The sequence below is a fragment of the Varanus komodoensis genome, unplaced genomic scaffold (genome assembly GCF_004798865.1).
Source record: "Varanus komodoensis strain SLA01 unplaced genomic scaffold, ASM479886v1 scaffold11, whole genome shotgun sequence".
NCBI classification, from domain to species: domain Eukaryota; kingdom Metazoa; phylum Chordata; class Lepidosauria; order Squamata; family Varanidae; genus Varanus; species Varanus komodoensis.
In genome coordinates this window covers 17,530,954-17,556,441 of record NW_025335317.1, presented here as the reverse complement: position 1 = coordinate 17,556,441, position 25,488 = coordinate 17,530,954, and the positions used below count along the sequence as shown (strand labels likewise).

Here is a 25,488-nt window from a genome sequence, read left to right as displayed (position 1 = left end):
ATGGTGGAAGGCGGGGGCTCTGTCTCTGTGTTGACCCCTTCAGGCGTTATTTCCCAGTAATTATTTCTGTCTCTATTGCTCTGTCTCTTGTCTTTTCCTTTGGCACTTTACTTCTCCTTTTCCTGTCAACACATGCACCTCCTGGAAGGGGTTGCAACAGATGCGAAGGTGGGTTCTGAGCTGATCAAACTTGTTGCACTGGATGCTGACGTGGGAAACAACAGCCTGGTCCTGTACAGCATTCTGGGGATACGCTACATCAAGCAGCATTCGAATGATTCTGAAGAGGTGGCCAACATTTTCAGCATTGGTGAGAATGGCAACCGCATGTGTGTGAACCTGTATTGGTTAACCAGCACAGTATGCCTTTCCTTGCATTACATGTGTAGACTAGAGCCCTTTTCAGCCTGTCCAGTGAAGGCAAGGCATGGCGTGCTTCTGGGTCCATAATCATTCAACTTGACATCTGCAGGTTTGCTTGACCTCAGAGGGTTGCTTTAACCTCCTCAAGCAAGGAGCAAGCACAATGCAGCTATACAGCCGATGCACTTTCCTTCTATATGGGGATCTCTTTGCTGAAAGTTACATTGAACTTTGATAGATGTTTGAGTGAGAAGGTTAAGAGAGAACAACTTCTCCTCCAAAGTGCTAGGTAGTTGGAAAATCTGACCCTCCTAAAATATTGGCAAGTCCCTTCAAGAGCCAGATTTAGCTGCCCATTATCGGCAGTTTTAGATGGGCATTCTTATGTGTGCTGTATGAAAACTATGTAATAACATAGAAATTGAAACTCTGAAACATATCCTTTTCATGTGAAATTTTTACAGGGATGCGCATACAAGATTCCTTACCCCTATAATGAGCGTTTTCCCAGGTAGAACCTTCAGTTGGTTCCTAGTTGATAGGAATAAGGTCAACACAGAATTAGCAGCCAAGTTTTTTCTATCAGCACAAAGAACATGCAAGAGGATTCTTACCTCTTTTTTATAATACTTATTTGTTTGCAAGTATTCTCCATGTATTTTATTTAACTATTTTAATTTTTTAAAAATGTTTTTATGAGTTCTGTCAGGTCTTTGACCACATAATAAAGATTGGTTGATTGATCGTAACAGCAACATAGAATAAAACTATTCTTTCTGCTGCATTTATCTGCAAGCCTAGTTCATTCTTCCTTAGGCAGATCTTTGGCTGGTAGCAAGCTAATTAGTTCTGGAAGTGAGTAAGCTAAGGGCTAATCTATATTGTCAGAGTACTCTGGTGGGATAGACCTATTTGGATTGTACCACTTGAAACTGTAACTAGGAGACTGCATGCTTCTTTGAAAACACTTCCTGCTGTTAACATATCAGAGAGGTGGCCAGGCTAGAGTCTGTTGACCTGCTGTGTTTAGTTTTTGAGTGCTTAGAGATTTCAGACATCAGACCTACAATCTCCCACTTGCAGTCCGAAGTGGCATAGTCTCAGTATTGGTGTTTGATTCAATGATGTAGGCCAGGATCTGGTTCATTGTTGGTCTTTCTCAAAGGCAATCTAGATGGGATTCTTCGGACCTTTGACCTCTTCACTGCCTACAACCCTGGCTACTTCGTGGTGGATGTCATGGCTTCAGATCTGGCTGGCCATAATGACACTGCAGTTGTGGGAATCTACATCCTGCGGGATGATCAACGGGTAAAGATCATAATTAATGAGATCCCAGATAGAGTCCGACAGTTTGAGGAGGAGTTCATCAGCCTGCTGTCCAACATCACAGGGGCCATCGTCAACACGGATGATGTGCAGGTAACTCTTGGCTCGGGACCACAGGCTCATCCTCTTCAGACCCAGCCTTTTGGGACAACACACCTGGGAGTCGCTTTCTCACAGCAAATGTCAAAAGGGGTTATGTTATGGGTAGGATAAAAGAAAGGACTTCTGTTTTTTCTCTCCTATAGTTTCACGTTGACAAAAAGGGCCGTGTAAATTTTGCCCAAACAGAATTGCTGATCCATGTGGTAAATCGGGAAACCAATCGGATTCTGGATGTAGAACGGTAAAGATGCAGAGTTTGTGTGTGTGTGTGCGTGTGTGTGTTTAGATTCGAATTCATGACTGAGATGGCGTTTGAACTTGTTTGAACTTGGGGCTTCCCAACTCACCCTGTTGCGTAACAGCTATAGAGGAAGAGCTGTCTCTTCCAAGAAGTCTTTTTTTGGGGGGTTCAGCAGTTAAGAGGAGACGTCTGCCTGATGTCCAGCTGAAGGCTGGTTCTGTTCTACTTCTCACATAAAAAACAGATCAAATCACACTGAATAGGATGCCGGACTGAGCACGCTGCATGCCATTTGTGGATAACTTTTGAATAAGTGATTAAACAGTGTCTCCTGCGTTACACACCAATACAAGCACAAGGAGTCTTAGCCACATACGATAGTATTTCTTTAGATTTTGGATCACTGTGGTCAGTAGGCATGTGACATTAGTCCTTATTTTGACTGGATCCCATAGCCTATTTCATTTATAGTGGACGTCGGCAGGATCTGATGATCACAATAGCAAAGATGTGTTTAATCAAACTGGCTGCTTCAGATTCATTCAACCACGAATTCACCAATGAAATGACCTTGGAAGGGCCATCTCACAGCAGAGGTCGCACAAGCCCCAACCTTCTAAACAAAGTTGATCCACCACCACAAGACTCCCACTCCCAATTTTAGAGTGCTGCAGCAGTAAAAGAAAATGAGAAGAATGTCTGGTGGTTGGCCCTACAGTGCTTCTAATGCAAGATAATTGAATGAATGAGTTTCTACTTCCAGAAGCTCTGGAGCTTGATCTTTCATATCAGGCTTTTAAAGTGGGTTTTTAGCCTCAGAATGTTGAGTCAATAAATAAATGTTCAACCCTTTTCCCAGCGTTATACAGATGATTGATGAGAATAAGGAGCAGCTGAGGAATCTCTTCCGGAATTACAATGTCTTGGATGTGCAACCTGCTATCACAGCCCGGGCTCCAGATGATCTGTCAGCTCTGCAGGTGAGATGAAGTTGGAGATACTTTGTGTCTAAGAGTACTGCACCTCCAGCCTCAGTGCCTTGTTTTGTTTGGGGGGCTTTGTGTTTTGGGATTGGTCTTAAAACGATAGGATTTCTCATGTCAAAAAGAACTGTCATGATGGAACTCTGCTTTATCTGAGTTTTTGGTTTTCAAAGGGGGACCCATATCAACACAAAGAATGTTCAGCAATGCATTTTCATATAGATTAATTGCATCAGCCACCAAATGGTGAATTTGCTGTTCATATTCTCTCACAGTGACCCTCAGAGTGTAATGTGGAACTACCAAATTGGATCTTCATATTCCATACTCAAAGAAACTGTTCCCAAAGAAACTGGTGGCCAAGCAATTTTCTAGAAATGCCATCCCTACTGTAATGGTTTGTCTTGTTTTTGTTCTGTTTTGTTTCTTGTCATTTCTAGATGGCAATAATCATTCTGGCTATTCTCCTCTTCCTGGCAGCCATGTTGTTTATCCTCATGAACTGGTATTACCGAACAGCGTGAGTAACCTTCAAGGCCTACACAATGTTTGATCAAGCAATTTGTAATACTTGCATACTGCTTAGCAGAGCAAAATCTCCATGTGATTTACCCATGAAATATGAAACATATAAAAATATTTGAAATCAGAATTTAAACTACATATCTAAAGACATACCCTGATGCTGGTAACGATTGATGGCAAAAGGAGAAGGGGATGGCAGAGGTTGAGGTGGCTGGATGGGGACGATAGGTGAGGGCTTGGGTGGACTCCGGGGGATGGTGGAGGACAGGAGAGCCTGGAGGAATGTTGTCCATGGGGTCACAATGGGTCGGACACGACTTCGCGACTAAGCAGGGAGAGATCTAAAGACAGATACCTTTCCACTTTCCAGAACAAAAGAAGCAATAAAGATGAACCGTAAAATAAAGTAGATTCATGATGCTCAATTCTGAGCCAGGAAGAGCTTGTTTGAACAGGTAGCGTTTCATGTGGCATAAAACATCACACCTTTTCCTGCTCCCAAACTGAATGGAGGAGGGAGTTCCATGGCAACATTCTGTTCAACCTTCTGTCTGTTGCAAAACAGCCAACAAGGAGAGAACAGGTCAAGCATCACAATAAAGGCATACTTTTTTTGACTTGTCAGAACAAATGTTGTGCATTACAGGTAGAAGCCCTAATTTGGAGATTTAGAATAATGGCTGTATATTTCCTTCTGTCGTCCCAAAGAATAGATCACTCTGGGAGATGACCAGTGGCGCATACAATGGCCTGGTTCAGAGGATCGAAGGATTATGATCATCAGCTGAGAGCGAGAGAGCAGCCAGTTCCTTGCTTCCACTTTGTATAAAATCCTGAGCTTTGTTCAGCAAAGCAGACTTGAGCGAGCGATTGCGACCAGCATGCTCACTCTGTGTGTCCACAGACCACATGATAACCCACCCTCAAGGCTTGAGCATGGGTTCAGTGTGGGTTGCCGTTGAAGTGTGAGCTGTCGTATTGTTGGCACCCAGTTGCTTGTTGGTCACAAACAACCCCTTGGAGAGAATCCATACTTTGTTTCAGGGTTGTTCATCGTGATTTGCAATCTCAAATGGGTTCAGAAAACATGGCAGCCTATGGTTCAGTAACTCACATCAACTCCTGAGTGTGGTTTCTTATGTTCTCCAACTTGAGTCATTATTTGTTCATCATGGCATGCTTGATCATCCAGACAGTGGTGCCTCTCCCACCCTTTTAGTGTTTTAAGATAGGTTGCTGCTTTAAAGCAGCCTTCCCCAACCTGGTGACCTGAAGATGTGTTGAACTACAAGTCCTTTCATGCCAGCAGCACGTTCTCTGGACAAACAAGCTGTGGATGATGGGAGTTGTAGTTGAGAACATCTGCAGAGCATCAGGCTGGGGAAGACCAGTTTCAATTGTGTCTCACTCGGTTGCCTGCACTCCAGTTCATGATCCAGTTGGCCTTGTCAGGGGAGGATGGAGGCTTGTGCAAGAGGGTGCAAGCTGAATTGCACAGAGGGAGATGCAGTAAGGCAACACTCTTGTTTCCTCATGCTTATAACCCATTCTAGGTTGGGACTAGAATGTGTAATTCAGAAATGGATTTCTCAGAATAACTTCCTATATCCAACAGAACTGAATTCAATAAAAGCATCACATTTCTAAAACAATGATTTAGGGAGAATTGCGTCTGAATCTTGCTATGCCTGCAGGGGATAAAAGCCCATTATCAGCTAAAAATGTATGTCAATAGCAAAGCTAGCAAACATAGAAACAGAGAAACAGAGCGAGTCAGAAGGGGTCTCCTGGGCCATCTAGTCTGACGCCCGGCTCCAGCCGGCTCCGCTCACGACATGCCCACCATGTGCATGTCCAGCCTATCCTTGAACACCCGCACCGATGGGGCCTCAACGACCTCTCGTGGAAGCCCATTCCACACCCTTGGGGTCCTGACTGTCAGGAAGTGCTTCCTGGCATCTAAATGGAAACTTGGCTCCCTGAGCTTTGCTCTGTTGGAGCACGTCCTGCCTTCCTCTGCAGGGGAGAACAGGTCTCTACCCATCTCCATGTGACATCCCCTCACATACCTGTATGTCGCCAACAGATCCCTCTGAGTCTCCTCTTCTCCAGGCTGAAGAGACCCAGTTCCCTCAGTCTCGCCTCATACGGCATCCCCTGCAAACCAGCCACCAACCTTGTGGCCCTACGCTGCACTGACTCCAACCTGGCTATATCCTTTCTGTAATGAGGGGCCCAAAACTGAGCACAATACTCCAGTTGCGGGCGCACCAGAGTCATAGAGTGGTAGTAATACCTCTCTCGATCTAGAAGCCACACTTCTGGCTATGCAACCAAGGGTGGCGTTCGCCCTCTTGACCACCGCATCACACTGCTGACTCATGTTTAGCCTGCAGTCAACCAGTACCCTGAGGTCCCTTTCGCAAGTGCTGCTCTCCAGCCACTTGTCACCTAGCCTGTACCTATGACACCTATTCCTATGCGCCAAGTGCAAGACCTTGCACTTATCCACATTGAATGCCATCCTGTTGTCTCCTGCCCACTTCCATAGTCTGTCCAGATCCTTTTGGATCTGGAGTACCTGCTCCTCAGTTGTGGCCACTGCTCCAGTTTTAGTGTTGTCTGCAAATTTGATCAGCAGACTGTTCACCCCTTCTTCCATGTCATTAATGAAAAGATTAAACAGGATCGGCCCCAGGAGAGAGCCCGGGGGGACCCCTCTTGTCACTGGCTGCCATCCCGATGATTCCCCACTAATGGTTACCCTCTGCTTTTGGTCAACCATGCCCAATCCACCAGACAGTGCTTTGGTGTATCCCAAAACTCCTCATTTCTCCACCATGATACAATGGGGCACTTTGTCAAAGGCCTTGCTGAAATCCACGTATACCACATCCACTGCATCCCCTCCATCTAGCCATCTCGAAACCTTGTCATAGAATTCCACAAGGTTTGTCTTTGCGGAAGCCGTGTTGTGTGGCTGTCAGCCTCCCTTCCCTATCTAGCATCACTAGATCTCTCTCTATTATGAGCCTTTGCATTGTTTTTCCTGCAATGGACGTAAGGCTAACAGGTCTGTAATTCCCCATGTCCCTTCTACTACCCTTTTTGAAAATTGGGACCACTGATGCCACCCTCCAGTCCTCTGGAACTTCACCCGTTCTCCACAAGGCCTCAAAAATGGAGGCCAGCGGGCGTGAGAGTACCCCTGCCAACTCTCTAAGTCAGGGGTCTCAAGCTCAACTTACCTGGGGGCCGCTGGAAGTAGAGTCTGGGTGAGGCTGGGCCGCATCAAGCGGTGGTGGTGGGCCGCTCATCCCGTGGGGCTCCTGGAAGCCGGCCCGGGTGCCACCGGCGCTTTGAAGGCCGCAGGGCCCCTCCCCCGTGCCCCCCCCCCGCCCCGGCAAGTGGCCCGCGGGCCGCAAGTTTGAGACCCCTGCTCTAAGTACTCTCGGGTGTAACCCATCAGGGTCTGGCGCCTTTGTGATGTCCAATGCCCTGAGGAGCCCCTCGACTTCAAAGGGAGTGACTCTAATCTGTGCCTCTAAGTCCCCAGCCTCATCTAATCTCCTATGCGGATATCCCCCGTCCTGCTTTGGGGAGAACACAGAGGCAAAATAGTCTTTCCTTTTTGTGGCTGGAAGCAAAACACTGCGATAATTTTAAGGGGCTCCAATCATTCACATTACACTTGCAAAAGACTTCACAATATGATCCTCATGTTCCTTTTCCCAGTTGTTTACTTCTTTTAAATTGTTTTGCAGACATAAAAGAAAATTGAAAGCGATTGTAGCTGGTTCCACAGGTGAGAGATACTGAAAGTCCCTTTTTTCTGGCTTGGGGTGTAGTGGGAATGGCCATTGATCAATGTGTGAAGGTAGACGTCACTCATAAGACTGGCTGATCAAGCCAGCAGCCTGACACAGGTTGCTTCCACCCTTTGGCTTGTCGTGTTGCTGAAATATTGCTTTCCCACAGTCAGCTGGAAGTGAAATTAAAGCAGTGGTTTCAAGTAGCACAATGTAATGCTTGTTCACTGAGCTTCTTCTATAATGAGTAGGCAGCATGGTCAGAAAAACGCAATGGTCCCCTGCATTTTTAATTGGCTGCTTCCTCCAACATGATTCTTTCCTGTTCAGTTACTTTTCCCTGTTGCAGGGGGAGGGGATATTAATTATTTCTTTTCTCTTCCCCCACTTTCTTATTGAAAAAAAATTACTAATTTACTATAGAAGAAAGGAAAGGGGAGGAAGAAGTCAGTGGAAATTTATAATTAAAGCCGCCCTCCCATTTTGGTTGACTGCCTAATATTCAGCTGTTGCTACGATAAAAAGAAGCTATACTGGGGCAGCAACAGCAAGAAGGAACTTTTATTTCAAGACACAGTAGTCCTCAAAAGCTTCAATAGTACTTTGAGAGTTAGGGCAAACTGGTGCTGCAATTGTGTTTTAATTTTTAAAATTGCCACAAATCAGGTCTGAAAAAAGATGGGTGGACAACACAGAAAACACTGGAAAGCAACAGGTTGGCAACAACACCATCTGGATTCTCCATAAAAAGTGAGTGAACAAAGGATGCAATTCCAAATGAAACTGCTAATGTGGAAGCAACCAGACAGAGATTATGCGGTGAAACTTCCTTTGGCATGCTGATGAGTGGCAGGGAAAGCTTCACTGCTATATTTCTGTGTGTCAGGCTGCTGTTAAAGGCACAGGCCACAGGGCCAGTAAAAAAATGTCAGAGCCTACAGTCAGCTATGTAAATGCCTGTCAGTAAACTCCACGCATTGTCTCTACAGGTAACCGAGGTTTCATGGACATCATGGATATGCCAAACACGAACAAATATTCGTTTGATGGGTAAATTTCACATTCATTTCAGAAACACCTATCAGTAATTAACCCTATCCTGGACACATTATCATCCTATTTATTTTAGCCTTGGTCAATCTCAAGCGGCTGGCCAAGAGCTGGAAGGGCTCTTTCATGCAGGATGTGGTGGGAAGCCCAAGCCCAAGCTACTGGTCAGAGAACAAAAACTACCCTGGATTAATGTAGTTGTAGGATCAGAGGTTCCATTTTAAAACACAAATTTAGGATTCAGCCATATTTTCAGAGAGTTAGCCTGGAGAAAGGAATAGCCAGGAACTTCGTAGGATCCTGTTCTCATTGGTGCTTTCACCTCTCAACCTCCACCTTTCCCTACCATCCTCCTAGTGCTTCATGTGGAACATCTAGAAGTCCAACCCTATGCAAAATCAGATTTATATCCCAGCCTTTTATTTGTATCCTTAAAATATAAATTACAGGCAACAACACTCTCCAAAACTCAGGATGACCTCACTCAGCAGTTTTGTGTAGATGTAATATAGCATGGGGGGATCCCATGCTGGAGAATCCAAGGGCCAGAGGAGTACCCCACAAATACCACCTTCTGGAGATGGCCATCCAGGAAGAAGTAGAACCACTACAATATAGTGCCCCCTAATCCCAATTCAGCCCCAGAGGGATACCATGGCCAATGTATCAAAAGTGACTGTGAGATCTAAAAGGACTGATTCCCTGCCACCTGCTTGGCATCATACACAGCAACCAAGCTGTTTCCCTACCAAAACCTAGCCTGAACCCCAGCTGAAATGGATTCAGATAATCAGTCGCATCCAATTGTGTCTGGAGCTGGTTGGCCACCACCTGTTTAAGAACCTTGTCCGGGAAGGAAATATTTGCCACCAGCCTAAAATTATTGAGATCTTCTGGGTCCAGAGAGGGTTTCTTCAGGAGCAGCCTCATCACTTCCTGTTTCAGGTGGCATGGGTCCATTCCTCAGAAAGAGGCATTAATCAGTTCTTGAACCAACCAGCTGTTCCTTCTCTGTTAGCTTCTATTAGCCAAGATGGCAAGGATTCTGTCTAGAGGTGCATCTTCTCTGAGCATCTTGCCAATACCCTCAAGCTGTACTAACTGAACATCATCAAAAAGAAACCTAGATGAGGCAATAGTCTAGCTGTCTCACATGATTCCACTGCAACAACACTGGGTTCTGAGTCCCAGCAGATGCAAGAGATTTTATCCTGAAAGAATCTAGCAAATACATTGCAGTAGGCCTTGGACAGCTCCAAGATATCCTTGGTACCACCATCTAGTAGGCCACAGACAACTCTAGTGAGTTCCACTGGGGGGCAGACAGAGGCAGTGAGAGATTATGTCAGTGCCACCCTCACTGCCTCCAAATATACTCAATTACAGACACATACCATTATTCAGTTGCATGTACTAAGAGTTTTCCTCCTTTTGCACTCAGACCATCTCCTGTTTCATCCTGTTACTCTCAGCTCTAGGGAACGCCACAGAACCATACAAGCTCTACTGCAGAGAGGATGCCAGGTGCAATTGTGTCATCTGCTTGGGTCGTATCTGTATTCTAGAAACTGACCCGGGATTTGACAGGACCACCTGGCATATCAGCGAGAACATCCCTCCCGCAAGAGCTTTTGGAAACCATCGGGATCCATCAGCCTCCAGGGATGGACCATCTTAATCAGTCCCATGCCCTAGAGAGGGGGATCACTGTTGGTAGTCAAAATCTCAGCAGACCATGACAAAGTGGCCAATTCAAAGTCCCCCATCTTCCCACCCCACTATCTTCATGCCTGGCTGAAACAATCAAATCCAGAGCATGCCATGGCACATGCACTGGATGTTAGCACAGTCTCATGGTTGCCGGGGGTCTATGAAATTCCAAACAGCCCTAGATAGGGTGCCCTCAGCATGGAAGTGGACATCCCCTAGAACCAGCAGCCTCAGGAACGTCAACATCATGACCAAGGCACCTCTGTCAGCCCAGGTAGGAAGACTGTTGGGTCACAGGGTGGACAGTACACCAAGAGAATCTCCAATCTGTCCAATTGGCCCAGCAAGAGATGCAAACACTCTAGACTGGAGAGAGGGCATGTGAGAGAGAATTCCTGTAGACCTTCTAATCCAAACCTCAAGCGTTCTTTGATGCTAAACAGGTACCCTGGTGGGCAGAACTGGCAGAGGCGAGCTGCCCATGTTTACCCACCCAGATCTCAGTTATACCTGCCCAATTGTCCACCTTATCCACCATGAAGTCATGGATGAAGGAGACCTTATTGTGCACCAGGTTGGCGTTTAAAGGCAGCATCTGGAGACCTGAGAGCAGGCTGACAGGGCCATCATCAAACCTATGGTCATGAGATAGGCTGAAACATAGCAAGTTGCTAATGGCCTGGGCTGCATTCCCCTTACATGGCTAGCCCTCCACCCAGCACCATCTCATCTCTACCCATCACTACACCAATGGCCTCCCCCATCAGGATCCTCCATTTGGTCCCATAGTCTCCCTTCACAGTGCCTTTGAAAAAAGAGGAAGCCCCCTCCCCACTTACCTTTGCCCTTGAGTCCCCCCACACAGGGGTGACCCCCTTTGGTGCCCTCAGAGCCAGCAGGTACAGTCCAGGTGGACTGTATCTTGCAGTCAGCAGGCAGGCCCTGGATGTGGGGAGTTTCCCTCCTTTTCCCACAGCTGGAGCCTCAGGAACTTTCCTCAGCAGAGTGACAGCCCACTAGCCACAACGTCAGCCAGCAGAGAACAGCCGGAGAATATGGTAGGGAGGCTGGTAGGCGAGGCTAAGCCAAGTGGGGAAAGGGTGATGCCAGCATTCTCACCACTGCTGAGAGGGGTCTGCTTGGCGTGGCTACTGGCTTCAAGTCTCCAGAACATGCAGGTGTCCACAGGAACAGGCAGTATACAGAGCGGTCCATGAGAAACAGGTTCTCTGAATGCCGTGTCATCCAGCGAAGGTCAGCCTCCCTTGACTAAGCCTACATGGGAGGCAGCTCTTACTTTAAGAAGGCATTTTGAAAATAAGTGTGCACCAGGGTAGGGCAAACTGCTGCAGTTCGTCACTGTCGCTGTTGTGCCTCCCTTGCAGAGCAAATCCTGTGTGGCTGGACCCTTTCTGTCGAAATCTGGAGCTGGCAGCTCAAGCGGAGCATGAAGACGACCTACCAGAGAACCTAAGTGAGATAACAGATCTATGGAATAGCCCAGCCAGGACTCACGTGAGACGGCACATGTTTACTTTCAATGCTTAACATCAGAGTGCAGCCAACTGGCTAATCAGCTGAATTCTGGCTGTAGCATAAAACCCGTATGATGCAAGAGAGCATGCTTTGGAATCAGTGAGAATGACGCTTTAGCCATTGCATTTGTCCAGCTTTACTGTCCCATTGTGCTAGAGTATTTCTAGCAGCTGTGGAAGCATTAAGCTTTCTTCAGACTAATCAAGGTGGCCATAATATGTTGGGTTGGGAATGAAGCACAGTGGCAGCCTTTGCATGTGGTGTGCCTATAGATTCAGGATACTCAAGGCACAGTCCTATGGAAGTTTAGCCAGCAAAAAGGGATGCCTCTCCCAGCATTTCCCAGCTGGCGATGTAGGTCTTTTTCCTGGCTAAAGTGCCATAGGATTGTGCCCTACAATCTTGGGTTAGAAATTATGTCACTGTTTACTGTAAGGGCCACTTCATTCAGCTTCCTGATATCCACCTGTTAATTAAATATTGCCAAGGGAGTTAACCTGAAGAAAATGGGTATGATTTAGACAAATTATTAACAAGGGACAGTAGGAAAGTGAGTGGAGTTGCTAGGAAGTTTTTATAATGTTGTTTCCTTCAGTTCTATTGAGAGAGAAGCTACTTTAAGTTTCTACTGTTTAGGGAACATTTGGAAGAGAGCCTTCAGCTGCCAAACCTGAAGACGATCGCTATTTGAGAGCCGCCATCCAGGAATATGACAATATTGCCAAGCTGGGCCAAATCATGCGAGAAGGGCCCATCAAGGTGAGCATGTCCTGCGTTTTGACTCAACAGTGTGCAGGTTTATTTGCAATCAGTTTCTTGGTTGTGGAGATTGTAGGTAGGTTCGATCTCTGCAGTGTAGAACCAGGGCTGCCTATGAAGCCACCACCCCACTGGCAGCCTTTCGGCCCTTTCTGCATATCTGTAACTACTAGGAATGGAACTCTAGATGTCACTCAGCTTCACAACATCATCTTAAGCTGGAATACGGTTTGTTGGGATGTCCTGTTTCTGTTAGAATTGCACCAGATGCAATTCAAAAGCATTTACTCTGAACTTCAGAAAGTCTGAAGGTCGTCATTCCAGCCAATTAAAAATATGTAGTGGAAACTTGACTTTGGAGCGGCTTCTTGTGTGGATTTCCTAAAAAGGGTAAGTTTCAGCACAGGTGGCATAATTTTTCCTGTTGCCCACTTCCTCCCTCCTTCCAGGGCTCTCTCTTAAAGGTAGTCTTGGATGATTACATGCGATTGAAAAGACTGCTTGCTGAGCGGATGGTGCATAAAGCCACCACCAGCCATGGGGACCAGTCCTCAGTCTCTGAGGTAGAGTCTGTCTGTGCATGGAGGTTCTTAAAATGCTTGCTGTGCCCTCTGGGATGCTGTGTCTGCTTTGCACAGTGGTATCCTTCTGCGTGTACTGTGTGGTGCTCACAGCCACTCTGCGATCTATGAGCACATGAATATGGAGGTTTATCAGGACAGCAGAAGCGCTGTCTCTCTGCCTGCACGAGCTCTGATGCAACGTTTGTGTTTGCCTTAGCTCCTTGGCCCTTAAAGTCTCATCCTAGGCATGCCTATTCATGCTCCTCGCCACAGTGCAAAGTCTTCTTTCGGTTATTTCAGCCGTTCAGTGGCAAGTCCACCCCGTGAGGCAGCCAGCCTTTCAACGAGTACAAGGGTAGAACAAAGACTGGAGAAGACCTAGATCATTGCTTCATAAAGGAAAGGTGTGAGTTCATGTCATGGAAAGGTGTTCTCAGAAATAAGGGATGAAGACAATGTAAGGCCAAGACCTGAAGGAAGGATAGCAGGAATTAGGGGACATTTAGACACCAAGACCGACAGTAGCAAGGAGAAGGGTTTGGTTCTGTTTTTAATCCAAAAGAGAGGATTTGGGAGAGAAATAGGGCAGGGAAGAAAGCCAGGTCATTGTCTGCTCATCACTTTATGAAGGACATCATAGACAGAAAGATCTAAAAGGCTGTAAGATTTTTAGATTGTAAGTATGTGGGTAGAGTCTTACTCCTTATTCGCATGCCACTTTGGGAGTCTTTTTGACTGAGGAGTGGGATAAAAATACATAAATGAATAAGAATATTCTTGAATGAATATTCAAGAATTTAAGAATATTCATTCTTAAATGAGTAAGTAGCTGCTCCCCTGAGAATGCTGCCGTTTGATCACACACCAGCAGTGTTCAGAATGCTTAAATGCCTAAAAGCAATTGGCTGAACAGTAGACAAGAGAGATGTGTTTTCAGGAGCACCTCCTTTCTCTGCTATTTATTTTGTTGAGCCAAGGCGGACAAATGAGTCAGCATGCTATGTCAAAGTCTCATGTCCTCTGTCCAAAATCTCTCCCTCTCCAATTTCTATACTGGTTGACATTTTAAAAAATTCCTACATGAAAATAAATGAAGATTTGCACTTATTTTTATGCAAAGTTCCCTAACATGGAATAAATAATATACACATTATTAATCTTACCGTTGAGCCCAGAATTGCATTGAGAAATTCACAGAGGTGCAGAATGTGAATGATTTCTGTGTTCCAACTCACATATAAGTCCAAGAAATAAGATTTAGGCTGGTTTGCTTAAAAATATGGAGCAAATGAAATTCCCCCCAAGCCTCAGAGCCAAATGTACAGAGATGACCAGTAATTGTCTCTCTAATCTTTTTTTTCCCTGTCTCTACTGTTCTGTCTCTATTGGGACCAAGAGCTCTTTACATTCTTTATTCACCTCACTCTCAGCACTCTCCTTCTGCCTTATTTTGTACCCTAGCCAAAGTTTTTTGTCCGCCTGTCTAGACGGAAACAGAAGTGCATTATTCAGATATGTTTAAGTACTTTTGAATCTCTGTTTGTTGGTCTGGTGTTGCCGCCTTCTCAAGGAGCGCAGCATGACATATATTAGGCCTCAGAGGACATAAAGAGTGACTTTTCAAAAGCCCGTCAAAAATATGCCTCAACTGTATCTAATGAATAAATTTTATCGAGGCCATCTATTAAGTTACTCCTACCCCAGCAATGATGTAAAGGTTGAACTCCAATCCAGTGGAGTTTGTCTTGAAAGCAAGAGGCCCAATGTATGCATGGAATGTGCTCGCTTGCAATGTCTTCTGCATTCGTTTTAATGGAGGCAGCAGGCCTGTGTGAACTTAAGCTCCCTCCACGGGAATGAAGTGGGCAGTCCACTTTCAGGTGTGTCCACATTTGCATGCACAGGAACCTTGAGCAGAGGTAGGGGAATGACTCAGTCTAGTTATAACCAGGTTTTGTCACTGCAGTTCCAGCAGGAGCAGTTTATACTCTCTCCAGATTAGCTCAGAAAGAGGATGTAGCTGTAGCTGAAAAGAGTGACATTAGGAGTGGCTGGAAGACCATTATCATGTATCGATTGCAATCTGGGCTTCTTTCAGCTGATCCAGAATGATTTGGATGAAGAGGAGGAGCAGCGGAGCCCAAGCCAAGGGAGCCTTCGCTTCCGGCACAAGCAGCCCATTGAGCTCAAGGGCCCAGACGGGATCCACGTGGTCCACGGCAGCACAGGTACTCTCCTCACGTCCGACCTCAACAGCCTTCCTGAAGATGATCAGAAAGTGCTGGGCCGCTCCTTGGAGACACTGACTGCCGACGGTGGGGCGTACTGTGACCGGAACGCCCGCACCGAGTCCGCCAAATCCACCCCTATGCACAAGATGAGGGAAGTGATCATGGAGAGCCCACTGGAAATCACAGAGTTATGACTAGAAGTGGCATCACTGGTGTAGCACTCCAAGGAGGCCTGGGCCCACACGGACTGGCGCTGCAAGGAGTGTCCTGACCCAGGGACAAATGTGGCAGAAGAAAATCTAGAGGCCAAGGTCACCTGGGCCTGGCCACCACGTGTTCCAGAACAAATATGACCAAGAAAGCCAACTGTTTTTTTATGGCAGCCTTGGGGAGCCGAACCCCAGGGGTGAAAGCTCTCAGGACTGTTTTGCTTTTACCAGGCACCCGCACCATTAAACTCATAACATTTTTATTTTTTAAATCTAAAGTGTTTTTTAAAGCAGTGGGCGGCCTTGAGGCATACACATAACTCTAGAATTGCAATAATCACGGTGCCATGTCCCATTAATGGAACTGACTGTGCTCTCCAGCTCCCTGGGCTGCATTAACATGTTTCTCTCCCCACAATGGCATGGTGGGGGTTGGAAAAGATGGCTGCCAACAGAATGCAGCTAAAATGATTTTGGGACTATGAACTTACACACAGGGATCATATGTTAAACATCAAGAAGCTCCACAAATTTGGCATTAATCTGTATTGTCCCATTTCTAGAAGGGAAAAACCTGAAGCCATTTCTTCATTTTGCTGGCTTACCAAAACACTGCAGCATCAAAAGAAACAAAGTGACATTAATTCAGGTTCTGAACGTAGTGTGTTGGTGTGTGTTTTTTTTTCCTCTACCTTTTGTTTTCAAACAGTAAAGTGTTGAGAGTTTTTGGAATGGTCTGTCAAAGGAACCAGAAATACATTATACATGAATTTGGTTAATCTGTCTTTTATCTTTCCCGCTCCAACTGTCATGGACAGTTTTCCGACTTTGAGTTCAGTGCACCATATTATACAAGCTGAGGAATTTGAGCAATAATTGTGCTTCTCAACATACCAGCCTGTACCTCCTCTCTCCATAAAACTATCAAGGAAGATGATTCTGAGTGTGCATTATTTAGGAGGTTTTTCTATAACATGCACACAATTCTGGCATTTGTCGAAATTATGCAAGTTAAGCAAATCTATTTACATCAGTCTGCTTTCATAGTTCAGATTTTCAGAGGTTCTGATATAGCTGGGAGGGCGAAAGCATTTGGGGAGGAAAAAAGCAAGACCTGAAGAGCTACTTGGCTAAGAGTACCAACTGCGGCATGAAGAAGTTAGAAATGCAGGACACCTTCAATGCCCGCTACAAGATTTCAGGTAGCATAACATAAAATATTAAGTTTGGTTAAAATGAATTAGATCTCACAGGACTGAGACATACTCCTTGACTGCTAGGAACTAATCCTCCCTCTTTCGTATGTTCATTAGATACTGCCTATTTTCCTCCAAATTTTCCTAGGCCTAGAAGACAGCTTTCAAAAATGAGAAGGCAATATTCTCAAGACACCAAATTCCATGCTGGATATCATATGCATAGGCCATAATCCAGAAACCTTAAATCTTACATACACCGAATACAACTTTTGTCTCATTTCTTGAACTCCGGATCTCACCTCTTTATTCTCCAAATGTCTTTATTCTTTGTCCTAAAATCAAATGTTTTGCTGGAAATGCATTACACAGTTCTCATGACTATGATTTTAAACCACAGACATAGGAAATACACATAACAGAGATCACATAATGTGCTGGGTAAAGATGTAAAGAGCTACTTACGTTCTATCCTGATCACGTGTGTCAGAGATTCCAGGCAGGGTCGCAACATTTAAGCAAGAATCAAATATACTGATTTGTTTAATAAAACCAAGCATCAATGTTAACTTTATAAGAACACTTTAATGTTTCTTAATTACAGAAGCTTTGGTAAAATGCTCATAGTAATGTTCTTTTGGGAGCAACTGGATATTTTTCCATGATACATTTTGAGCAGAGCCCAAAGTCATGCACAGAATGTATGGAAGACTCACACGTTTTCAAGAAAGTTCAAATTCTACCCTTTCTCTGCCCACAATGGTAACCAGATTCAGAGAGCAGTACTCCTCCATAGAAGGAGAAATTGGGGTAGATGGGGGAAAAGCCAGGCCTACACAAATTGCTTCTATCCAACTGTTGAAAATACAAATATACAAGATATGCAGTGCTTCCCGACCAATGGGGCATCATTTTGTATGTCTTTGAGGTCATTCACATTTTCAAATGTCTGTGTAATTGCTGTCACAAAAAGCTATGGTTTTGGGGTTTGTTTCTGTACAAGTAGTGTTAACGCGCAGAACCCTAAATCAAGGCTGAATTGCTTAATGCTGGCTGTTTCTTGAATACTTTCATGCAGTCCGTCCTGCAGTACAGAAAAGGTCAAATGCAATACTTGCTCCTCTGTCTGCTGCTCAACATTTCACCACATCATACAAGGAGTAGCAGTCACTCCTTGTTGTTCTTACTCAATCAAACTCTTTTAGCAAACTACCCCACTCGTTCCAATCAAAAGCCAGCAGCTGGTAATTTCTGCCTCACAGTGTAATCCGACACATGGCTACTCAGAAGCAAGCAAGCCTCACTGAATTTAATGGGCATCACCTTCAGGCTAGCAAGGACAGGATTGCAGCCTTAATCTAAACTCCGTGCACCAGTTCCTCTGACCCAGCATGCTTCTGCACATGCTTCCAGTGCGAAGGTGCCAGTACATTATTCTTTTTATTCTATGTATTCAAATATTTATTTACCAACCTTCAATAAATTAAATTTCATGTCATGACGTTCATCTGTGCCTGCATGAAAGTCTGGTCGCACCTTCCACACACAAAGAGATGCCCATTCCCATGTGGGACCACTGGTTTCTGCTGAGCATGGGAAAGACAAGTGTGCATTCCAAGCAAGAAAGCTTTTAAAAGAGAGTGGGTTCAGGCCAAACTAATAAAAGGAACAACTTCTTTTCTCGCCCTGTATCTGCCCATACTTCATCTAGACAATTGAACAGTGCTTTCCTGGCAAACTATTTCTGTGTGTGTGTGGTGGGTGGTTACAGTCAGCATTTAAGTAGAGATGTCAGCAGGTGCAAGTTCAGACACCCATCAAAGAGTTAGAAAATGAGAAAGCGATTTTCCTTCCCATTTTAATGCAAGAAGCAAATGCAAAAGTACTCACGTGCAAGGAGCTGGGGGGACAACGCAGCATGTACTTGCTTGTGCAAGCTTTAAGGTCTAATCTGGCATCTCCACTTAAAATATCTCAGTTACACGGCTTTGAAAAGTCGTTCGCCTAAAACTTGGAAGACCTGCTGCTAATCAGAGGAGTCAATGATGCACTGGCTGAAAGGTATAACTTGAATACTAAAAATTTCTTTTTCAATGTATAGGAAACTTTCAGAGCACATCAGTGTTGAGGAAAGATAGGAAGTCTCCTTGTGAGAAACATCATAGGTTCTAGCAATCACATAATGCTAATTTCCAGGACTCCTTGAAGAGAACTATGGAAGATTAAAGCAAGTTAGAATGGTTAAAATGTATATTAAAAGTCATGATTTGGGAAGGTTTTGAAAGGGTACATGTGAAAGATAAATGCCTTAGCGGAGTACTGTCATTTTACATCCACTGAGTTTGTAGACCTTGGTGGGTCGTTTAACGCATGTGTCAACAAAGTCCTAAACCATCTGCCCCAAACTACACAATGACATGTTCAAAATTCAGCATTCATTTGCATGCTCTTATGGGTGGGAAGGAATGGAAATACACAATTGCCAGCTTAGGCAGCTGGTCTGTTCTCATTATTATGTAGTTATTCTATTGTGATAAAGCAATTGACTCATATTATAAAGAAACATAATGTAAGGAAATTCTTACCTACTTAAGTGAATCCCACACCCTTCCAGCCTCTCTTTTCCCACCCACGTCCCTTCCTCACCATGACTCAAGAATCAAAGTGACATCTAAGGTGATTCAGAGCATCATGAACAAAGGGTTGCCTCTGTGCAGTTGAAATACTAGATGGGCAGCCACTCTGCAAACTAAGTGAAGGGTGAGAAAGGAAGATGGAGTTCTGCTAAGGGATAGACCTCCCACTGCTTTCTATCCAGCCAAATTCCAGGATACATTCATTGAAGCCACCGCCAACCTTCTTCCAAGGGCCTTCTTCTAGTTCCATACATGACGTTTGCAGTATGCAGTGGCCTATGGGTAAAGGAGAGAGAACTCATCAAAAAGTTCTGATTGACTGATGAGCCCCCTGGACATACAGGCACACCTGAGCCTCCACTCCTTTTCTTTCTGCTGTGATAGAAATTGTGATGGGACTTTTTCCGGTCAATTGTTCTTGCTTCTAATTCAATTTAAATAAAGTGCCTGGCTACAGCCAGCGAGATCTGTGCATGCAGACAGGTTCTGGCACATACAGCTAGTGCTGACGCAGACGGACTCTTGTGCTTGCCCAGCCCCTTGAACCACCTGCACGCATCATGATACGAACCCGTGCCCAGCCATGGACCTCTTGGCACGGTGCACAACAAAAGCCGAATCAGGACCAGAAGCACACTCACACGTGAAAGTAACGGGACTTCACCAGACAACAGAGGTGTGCAAAGCTGCTGTCAGCATGTCAGTGTTTCTCAGCAAGGTATTTCAGACACAAGGTTCTAAAACCCATCCTTCACAACCCATGTTCTGCATCACTTTGCTATGTATTTGCACCACCCTGCTAACAAAGGAGGGAGCAGATCCACGCACACAAGGCAATGTGTATCGAGGGTTCACCTCCTCGACTGCAGGCCCTTCAGATGTTTCAGCCAACAACTCCCATCACTCCTCCCTACTGAATGTGTTGGCAAGGGCTGTTGGGAGCTGTAGGCCCAAACGTCTGAAAGGCCACAGGTTGCCCATCCTGCATGAACAGAGCAGGCTGCACCCCACGCTGGCAAACGCCCGTTGCTGATTTGCCACCCGCGTCCCATGGCGTCGCAATGCTCCCTCCCCCTGGAGAGCCCCCCGGCCTTACGCGGCACTGTGCTGCTGTTCCCTTGTTCGTGCACCAGTAGCGAGGGCCCCAGGCACAGGCCTCCATGCCCAGGAGGTGCGATTCAGGGCAGACTCCGATTTTCTGTGCGGTGAACAAGCAGAGTACAAATGATCAGCGCTGACGCAAACGGCACTCCCGTCTCGCTGCAGCGATGGCAAGCCTTTTTCCTCCTCGGCTGCAAGAAGTCCCCAGGCAGCTTTCCAGGTCACTGTGAATCACTGAGCAAACTGCCTTTTGATCTCCTGTTTTATTAGCCAAACCATGCAAGGCTTAGCAAGAGATTTTTGCAGCGCAATGCAGCGTGACACATACTAATAGTCTAGGTTCTCTCTATCTCTAATATAAGCTGGAACACAGGGAATGACCAAATACGATTCAGAAACAAACATTAAGTCTGTCGGAGGACTCGGAACACCCAGGCAATAGACTATTCTACTTTTACATCAGCTGCAGATTTCATTACATACTGCCATAGATCCCAAGAGAAGCAGAGACTCAGTCACTACCAGAGACTCAGTCCACATTCAGACTTCGATTATGGATGCTTCCTAATCAGAAAGCAATTAGTGGCTATTCCACCCCTTCTTAGCTAATAGCTTTTTTTAAAAAAGCAGATAGAAGAAATGTCAAGACAATAATGGGAGGGCAACAAACAGAAGACAGAGGTGTGCAGAAGCCGCTGTAAGATCCCTGAATGCAGAAGAGCATTGGCAGAGCAAGAGTCTTCTCGGAAAGCGCCCACTAGCAAGGGGGGGAGTTGTCAGACCTTCGGCCCTGCAGAGCACGCCCAGTCTACCCGTTGCTTCATGGCTCTCGGAAGTCAGGCCAGCCTCTGGGAAGCAACGGTGCAATCAAGTACATCTCTGCTCAGGAGTAGGTCCTGTTCAGTCCCATGGGACATACTCCCGGACAGTGTGCACGGATCTGCAGCCTAAACTGCTCATCAAGATTTCTACTGCGGCTCAGAGCCAGCTTTAAAGGTTACTCACTGCACACACGAAAGTTGGCTCCATGACCTCTATCAGGAGGTGGACCGCAGCCGGCTCGTACTGCTGCACAAGCTCATCACACTGTAACAAACAAAAGGAGTAAAGCTGGACCTGCTGTTGCAGGCGGCTCTCAGGCCATGGAACGGCCTGCACAGTAACCTTTCAATCAAATGTTTTCATGAATTACGCTGAAGGCAGAGGGTCCACAGCAGTCTTGCCCAAGTGCATGCAGTATTAAACTACAATGTCCATCAGCTGTTTGAAAACAATAGGAGTTGTAGTCCAACACACCTGGAAGATCCCTGGTCAGAAAGCTAGTTCCAGCATATACAGGAACTGCTTTATGTACAAAGCTTCCTAAGTCTGGCTCATTCATTCCCCAAAATTCTTGAGCAGGAATTCCCACATTTATCATGCATTTTTACTCATCTTCTCAACAGTATTTTGGAAAATGCTGGGTTTTTTTAAAGTTCCACCCACTCAGGAATCCCCAGCTCTTATTTTAGGCAAATCTTGTTGGTGAGTCTATGAGGAGCTACATTTTCTTCTAATATATTTTTACGGTAAGAGTAATTTCGGCAGAAAACGCTTCTCCTCTTGCTCACAGCGTCAGCCTGGCATATTGGCAAACTGCCCAACGGGCTTGGCAGGAGGGCAGAACTGGCCCAAGATGTGTGTGCCCCTCTGACATGCACACGCATGTCGAGATGCACGGCAGCCACGTCTAGTCACGTGATTTGGCTCCTGAGGCAGGACGGCCCACAGGAACCCTTCCAATCTGAGACAGTGAAAATACAATAGTTACAAGCTGAATAAATAGCCATTTACTGCCTTTCATGATGCACAAAACTGGCTGTCTGAGGTGGCTGCCTCCCTCTGTCTAATAGCATGATGAGCTGTGCAAGAGAGTAGGAAATAAAACTCCCAGTCTCCTCCCTCCTCTTTAGAAAAGTTCAGATCTCTCTTCCACAGTCCCCACTTGACATACTTACTGAATACACCAAAGCTTCTGGGAGCAACTGGCAACCTCTGGCAAGCATGGACTGAATCTGTTCCTGTGTTTCGTTCTTCTCCAACTCATCATCCAAGTATTGAATGAGAACTGTACATACATTACAGAACTCGTTTTTGTTGTATTTGGGTAGTTGCTGAAGAGCTACCGGCTCTGAGAAAAAGAAGAAGACACCAGAGAGTTTGCAACCTGAAAACACAGCTTCTGTCTATCTATCTATAGCCTTTTCAGCTTAAAAGTACCCCAAGACAGCTAACAGCAAAGGGCAAAACCATCAACTAAAGCATAGCAACAGTAAAACAGTAAAAGCTAATATATCATCCAATATATTAATTTAGGTAATAGGTGAAAATATGGTTGGTGAAAGACAGGTGTCCTTGGGAAGCCTGTTCCTCGGCTGGGGTGCCACCACCAAGAAGGCCGCATCTCTGGTCAGCACCTGCTCACCCTGAGAAGGTTAGAAGCCCCCTGACAAGAACGTTGCGAACCACCTTTCTTGGTAAAAGAGCAGAATAGAAGTCTTTTTAAAAGGGCACCATTGAAATAAACTCACTCCAGGCCACCCGCTGGAATGCACAAGCAAGCTCCATGACTTACCAGCATTTGAAGAGGTGTCTGAGGGGCAACATTTGATTTTAATACACACAAATTCAGGTTTAGTTGCTTCCAGGAGCATCGTAATAACAGCTTTTCCATAGGAACTGACAAAGTCCTTGCACGTGGGTAAGACTTCACTGGGCAGCACATCACAGACTTTCACCATTTGATGGACTATTTCCTCCTGTAACATAAAGGTAGAAAGGTAAGGCTGGCAGGTAGGCAGGCAAGAATGAAACAACTTGTATTTCTGTACTGCCTCTCCAAAACCAGCCATGGTTGTTTCTATCAGTTCAGAGAACAAGAATCATAAGCACACACAGATGTAATAAAACAATAAAAGTAACCTTAAAAAGATGACAATTTAAAAACAAATTTAAAAGAGGCATCCTTAGCACTTCTTGCATGCAAAGAGAGTGGAGACCGGCAGAAGTCCAGGAGTTTAGGAGCAATGCAGGTGAAAGCCCTTTCTGGCATGCCCCCCAAGCAGACTTACCTCTGAAAGCCAGGGTGTCTTCAAAAAGGCCCATTCTCCTTGTGTTTACCAAGGTAGCCAGGCCCTAATCTGTTCATGGTTTTACAGGTCAAAACAAACTTCTTGAACGGAGCCCTGAAAACAACCAGTAACCTGTGCAGATCTTTCGGAATTGGGGTGATCCAGATACTGCAGGCACCAACACTGTCGACCTGTCTAAGCTTCTAGGCCCTCTTCAAGAGATGCACCCTTCTAGACTGTGCTGCCATAATCTAGCCATGACAAAGCTACAGCAGAAAACTCTTGCCAGGTCAGACTGACTAAGGGAAATAGATCTCTTTCCTTTGCTCTGTGAACAGCGAAAACTAGATTGACTAGTTAATAGAATAACCCAGCTGGGGTGTGACCACAGACAAGGAGATTAAGGGTCTCGACCTTAGAGTGTTAGGTGGAAGAGGGGATTTGGACTGATGAAGGGGTGAGAAAAGTGGCACCTGCTTGAATCCCTTCCTTCTAGCAGGCCCATCTCCTTAAAACTGGAGGGAAGCTTCCTCAATTATTTCTCCTTCTATACCGCCCTCAGAGGTTGCCTAGTCAAGCTAAACCTACCTGTGTTTCCATAGCAAGTGCAGGCTAAAATGCAAGGCCTTTATACAAATGGAAATTAGGCACCGATTGAACTACCCAACCTGAGGAACCCAAGAGTCAGTTCCCGGCTGAGCCACGTGTCCCTCTCAGCAACAAGACAGCAAGCTTCCCCCACATACCAGAGGTCACCTCAGCCTTACTTACTTCTGTGCTATTGCTCTCCACCATGTTCTCTGCTATCTGAACCATGTTCTTGCATATGCCACATAAAATGGGCGTCTGTTCACCATTTAGAGATTTCTGCAAAAGGAAGGCTTGTTAAATCAAATGCAGCTTTATTTAAAATGGGGCAAAGGAAAGCAATGTAACAAAAGAATAATCAGAGTGCTAAGGCAGAAGTAAACCTTCCAGAGAAAAGGGCACATGATTTTTGGTTATTTTTTCCAATGATTGCTTTGAAATTGTTTAAACTGTTCTGTCTATTTAGGAATCATTGTCCTCACTCTGAATTAACGTCCCTTTCCTTCCTTCAGGTACTTCCATACATAACCAAACTGGATTGCAGTAGGATCATTCCATTCACTGCGTGTCCCTGATTGACTGGGATCTGATACAAAGCCGACGTGACTGACACAGGAAGAATCACCCCTTCCTTTCCACCGATTTCGTTTCCCCGTAAATCAGAGCTGGACAAGTAGCCGTCCTCCAGATGTTTTAGCCTACAATTCCCATCACCGCTGGTCAACCCAGCCAATGGTGAAGGAGAGAGAGATCTGGAGGGCCATGAGTTGCCCACACCTGCCTCAAATGATGCCACATAGCCAGAACTCAGAAGTTACCAGCTTTGTGATTGCATCCCAATCCCAATCCAGTGTATGACTAGGATTGTCCAGACACAAGAAGAAATTAGCAGGGGGGAAATTGCACCAAAGCAGCAACACACGGGGGGGGGGGGGGGTGAAACAGTTGGAGTATATAATTTAGAAAATGGGGGATCAGCAATTGTTTGTTGGGTTTTTTCATCCCAGTCTTCCCAAGTCTTCCCAAGGCCCGGGTGCAACCTGAAACCATCACCACACCCAGAGAGCCTAATGTGAATATCTGTCGCCTCCTCCCACCCTCCATCTTAAGCCTTGACCACATGCGGACTCCAGGGCTTCAGCATCACCTGCCCTTTCTTACCCACCACATTGTTTTCCATCTAGACAGGTTTCATTTACTACATTTCTAAACCACCCGACAGGAGAACCTCTCCAAGCTGTTTAACACCCAAAAAAACCCACTTTATAAAAACCAGATACGTACATATGTACAAACCACAGGGAGGCACAATAGAAGAACAATCAGGAAGAAAAATTCCAGATCTAATTAAAACTTCAGCATGTGCTGCCAAGAAGAGTGCCTTAGCCAAATGCCCAAAGAGAACAATGCAGTGCCAGGGAGGATTCGTCCCATAATTGGGGGACAC

At 45.5% G+C, this 25,488-nt stretch overlaps 2 protein-coding genes across 2 annotated transcripts in view; one reads left to right on the top strand and one right to left on the bottom strand.

The window, feature by feature from the left end:
- Window positions 1-17,022, top strand: part of CDH23 (cadherin related 23) — a 598,322-nt gene extending 581,300 nt beyond the window's left edge. The window contains exons 64-75 of the mRNA XM_044420488.1: window positions 149-310; window positions 1,529-1,785; window positions 1,938-2,035; window positions 2,895-3,015; window positions 3,459-3,538; window positions 7,308-7,348; window positions 8,019-8,102; window positions 8,342-8,402; window positions 11,498-11,627; window positions 12,285-12,407; window positions 12,857-12,970; window positions 15,069-17,022. Of these exons, the coding sequence (XP_044276423.1) occupies window positions 149-310; window positions 1,529-1,785; window positions 1,938-2,035; window positions 2,895-3,015; window positions 3,459-3,538; window positions 7,308-7,348; window positions 8,019-8,102; window positions 8,342-8,402; window positions 11,498-11,627; window positions 12,285-12,407; window positions 12,857-12,970; window positions 15,069-15,395 (1,598 nt within the window). The 3' untranslated portion in view covers window positions 15,396-17,022. The remainder of the gene's footprint in view (window positions 1-148; window positions 311-1,528; window positions 1,786-1,937; window positions 2,036-2,894; window positions 3,016-3,458; window positions 3,539-7,307; window positions 7,349-8,018; window positions 8,103-8,341; window positions 8,403-11,497; window positions 11,628-12,284; window positions 12,408-12,856; window positions 12,971-15,068) is intronic.
- Window positions 17,023-17,171: 149 nt separating this feature from the next.
- Window positions 17,172-25,488, bottom strand: part of LOC123018421 (prosaposin-like) — a 40,753-nt gene continuing 32,436 nt past the window's right edge. The window contains exons 10-15 of the mRNA XM_044420499.1: window positions 24,225-24,320; window positions 22,958-23,141; window positions 22,341-22,513; window positions 21,349-21,429; window positions 20,339-20,440; window positions 17,172-19,518 (exon numbers count right to left, since the gene is read on the bottom strand). Coding sequence (XP_044276434.1) covers window positions 19,483-19,518; window positions 20,339-20,440; window positions 21,349-21,429; window positions 22,341-22,513; window positions 22,958-23,141; window positions 24,225-24,320 — 672 coding nt within the window. The 3' untranslated portion in view covers window positions 17,172-19,482. The remainder of the gene's footprint in view (window positions 19,519-20,338; window positions 20,441-21,348; window positions 21,430-22,340; window positions 22,514-22,957; window positions 23,142-24,224; window positions 24,321-25,488) is intronic.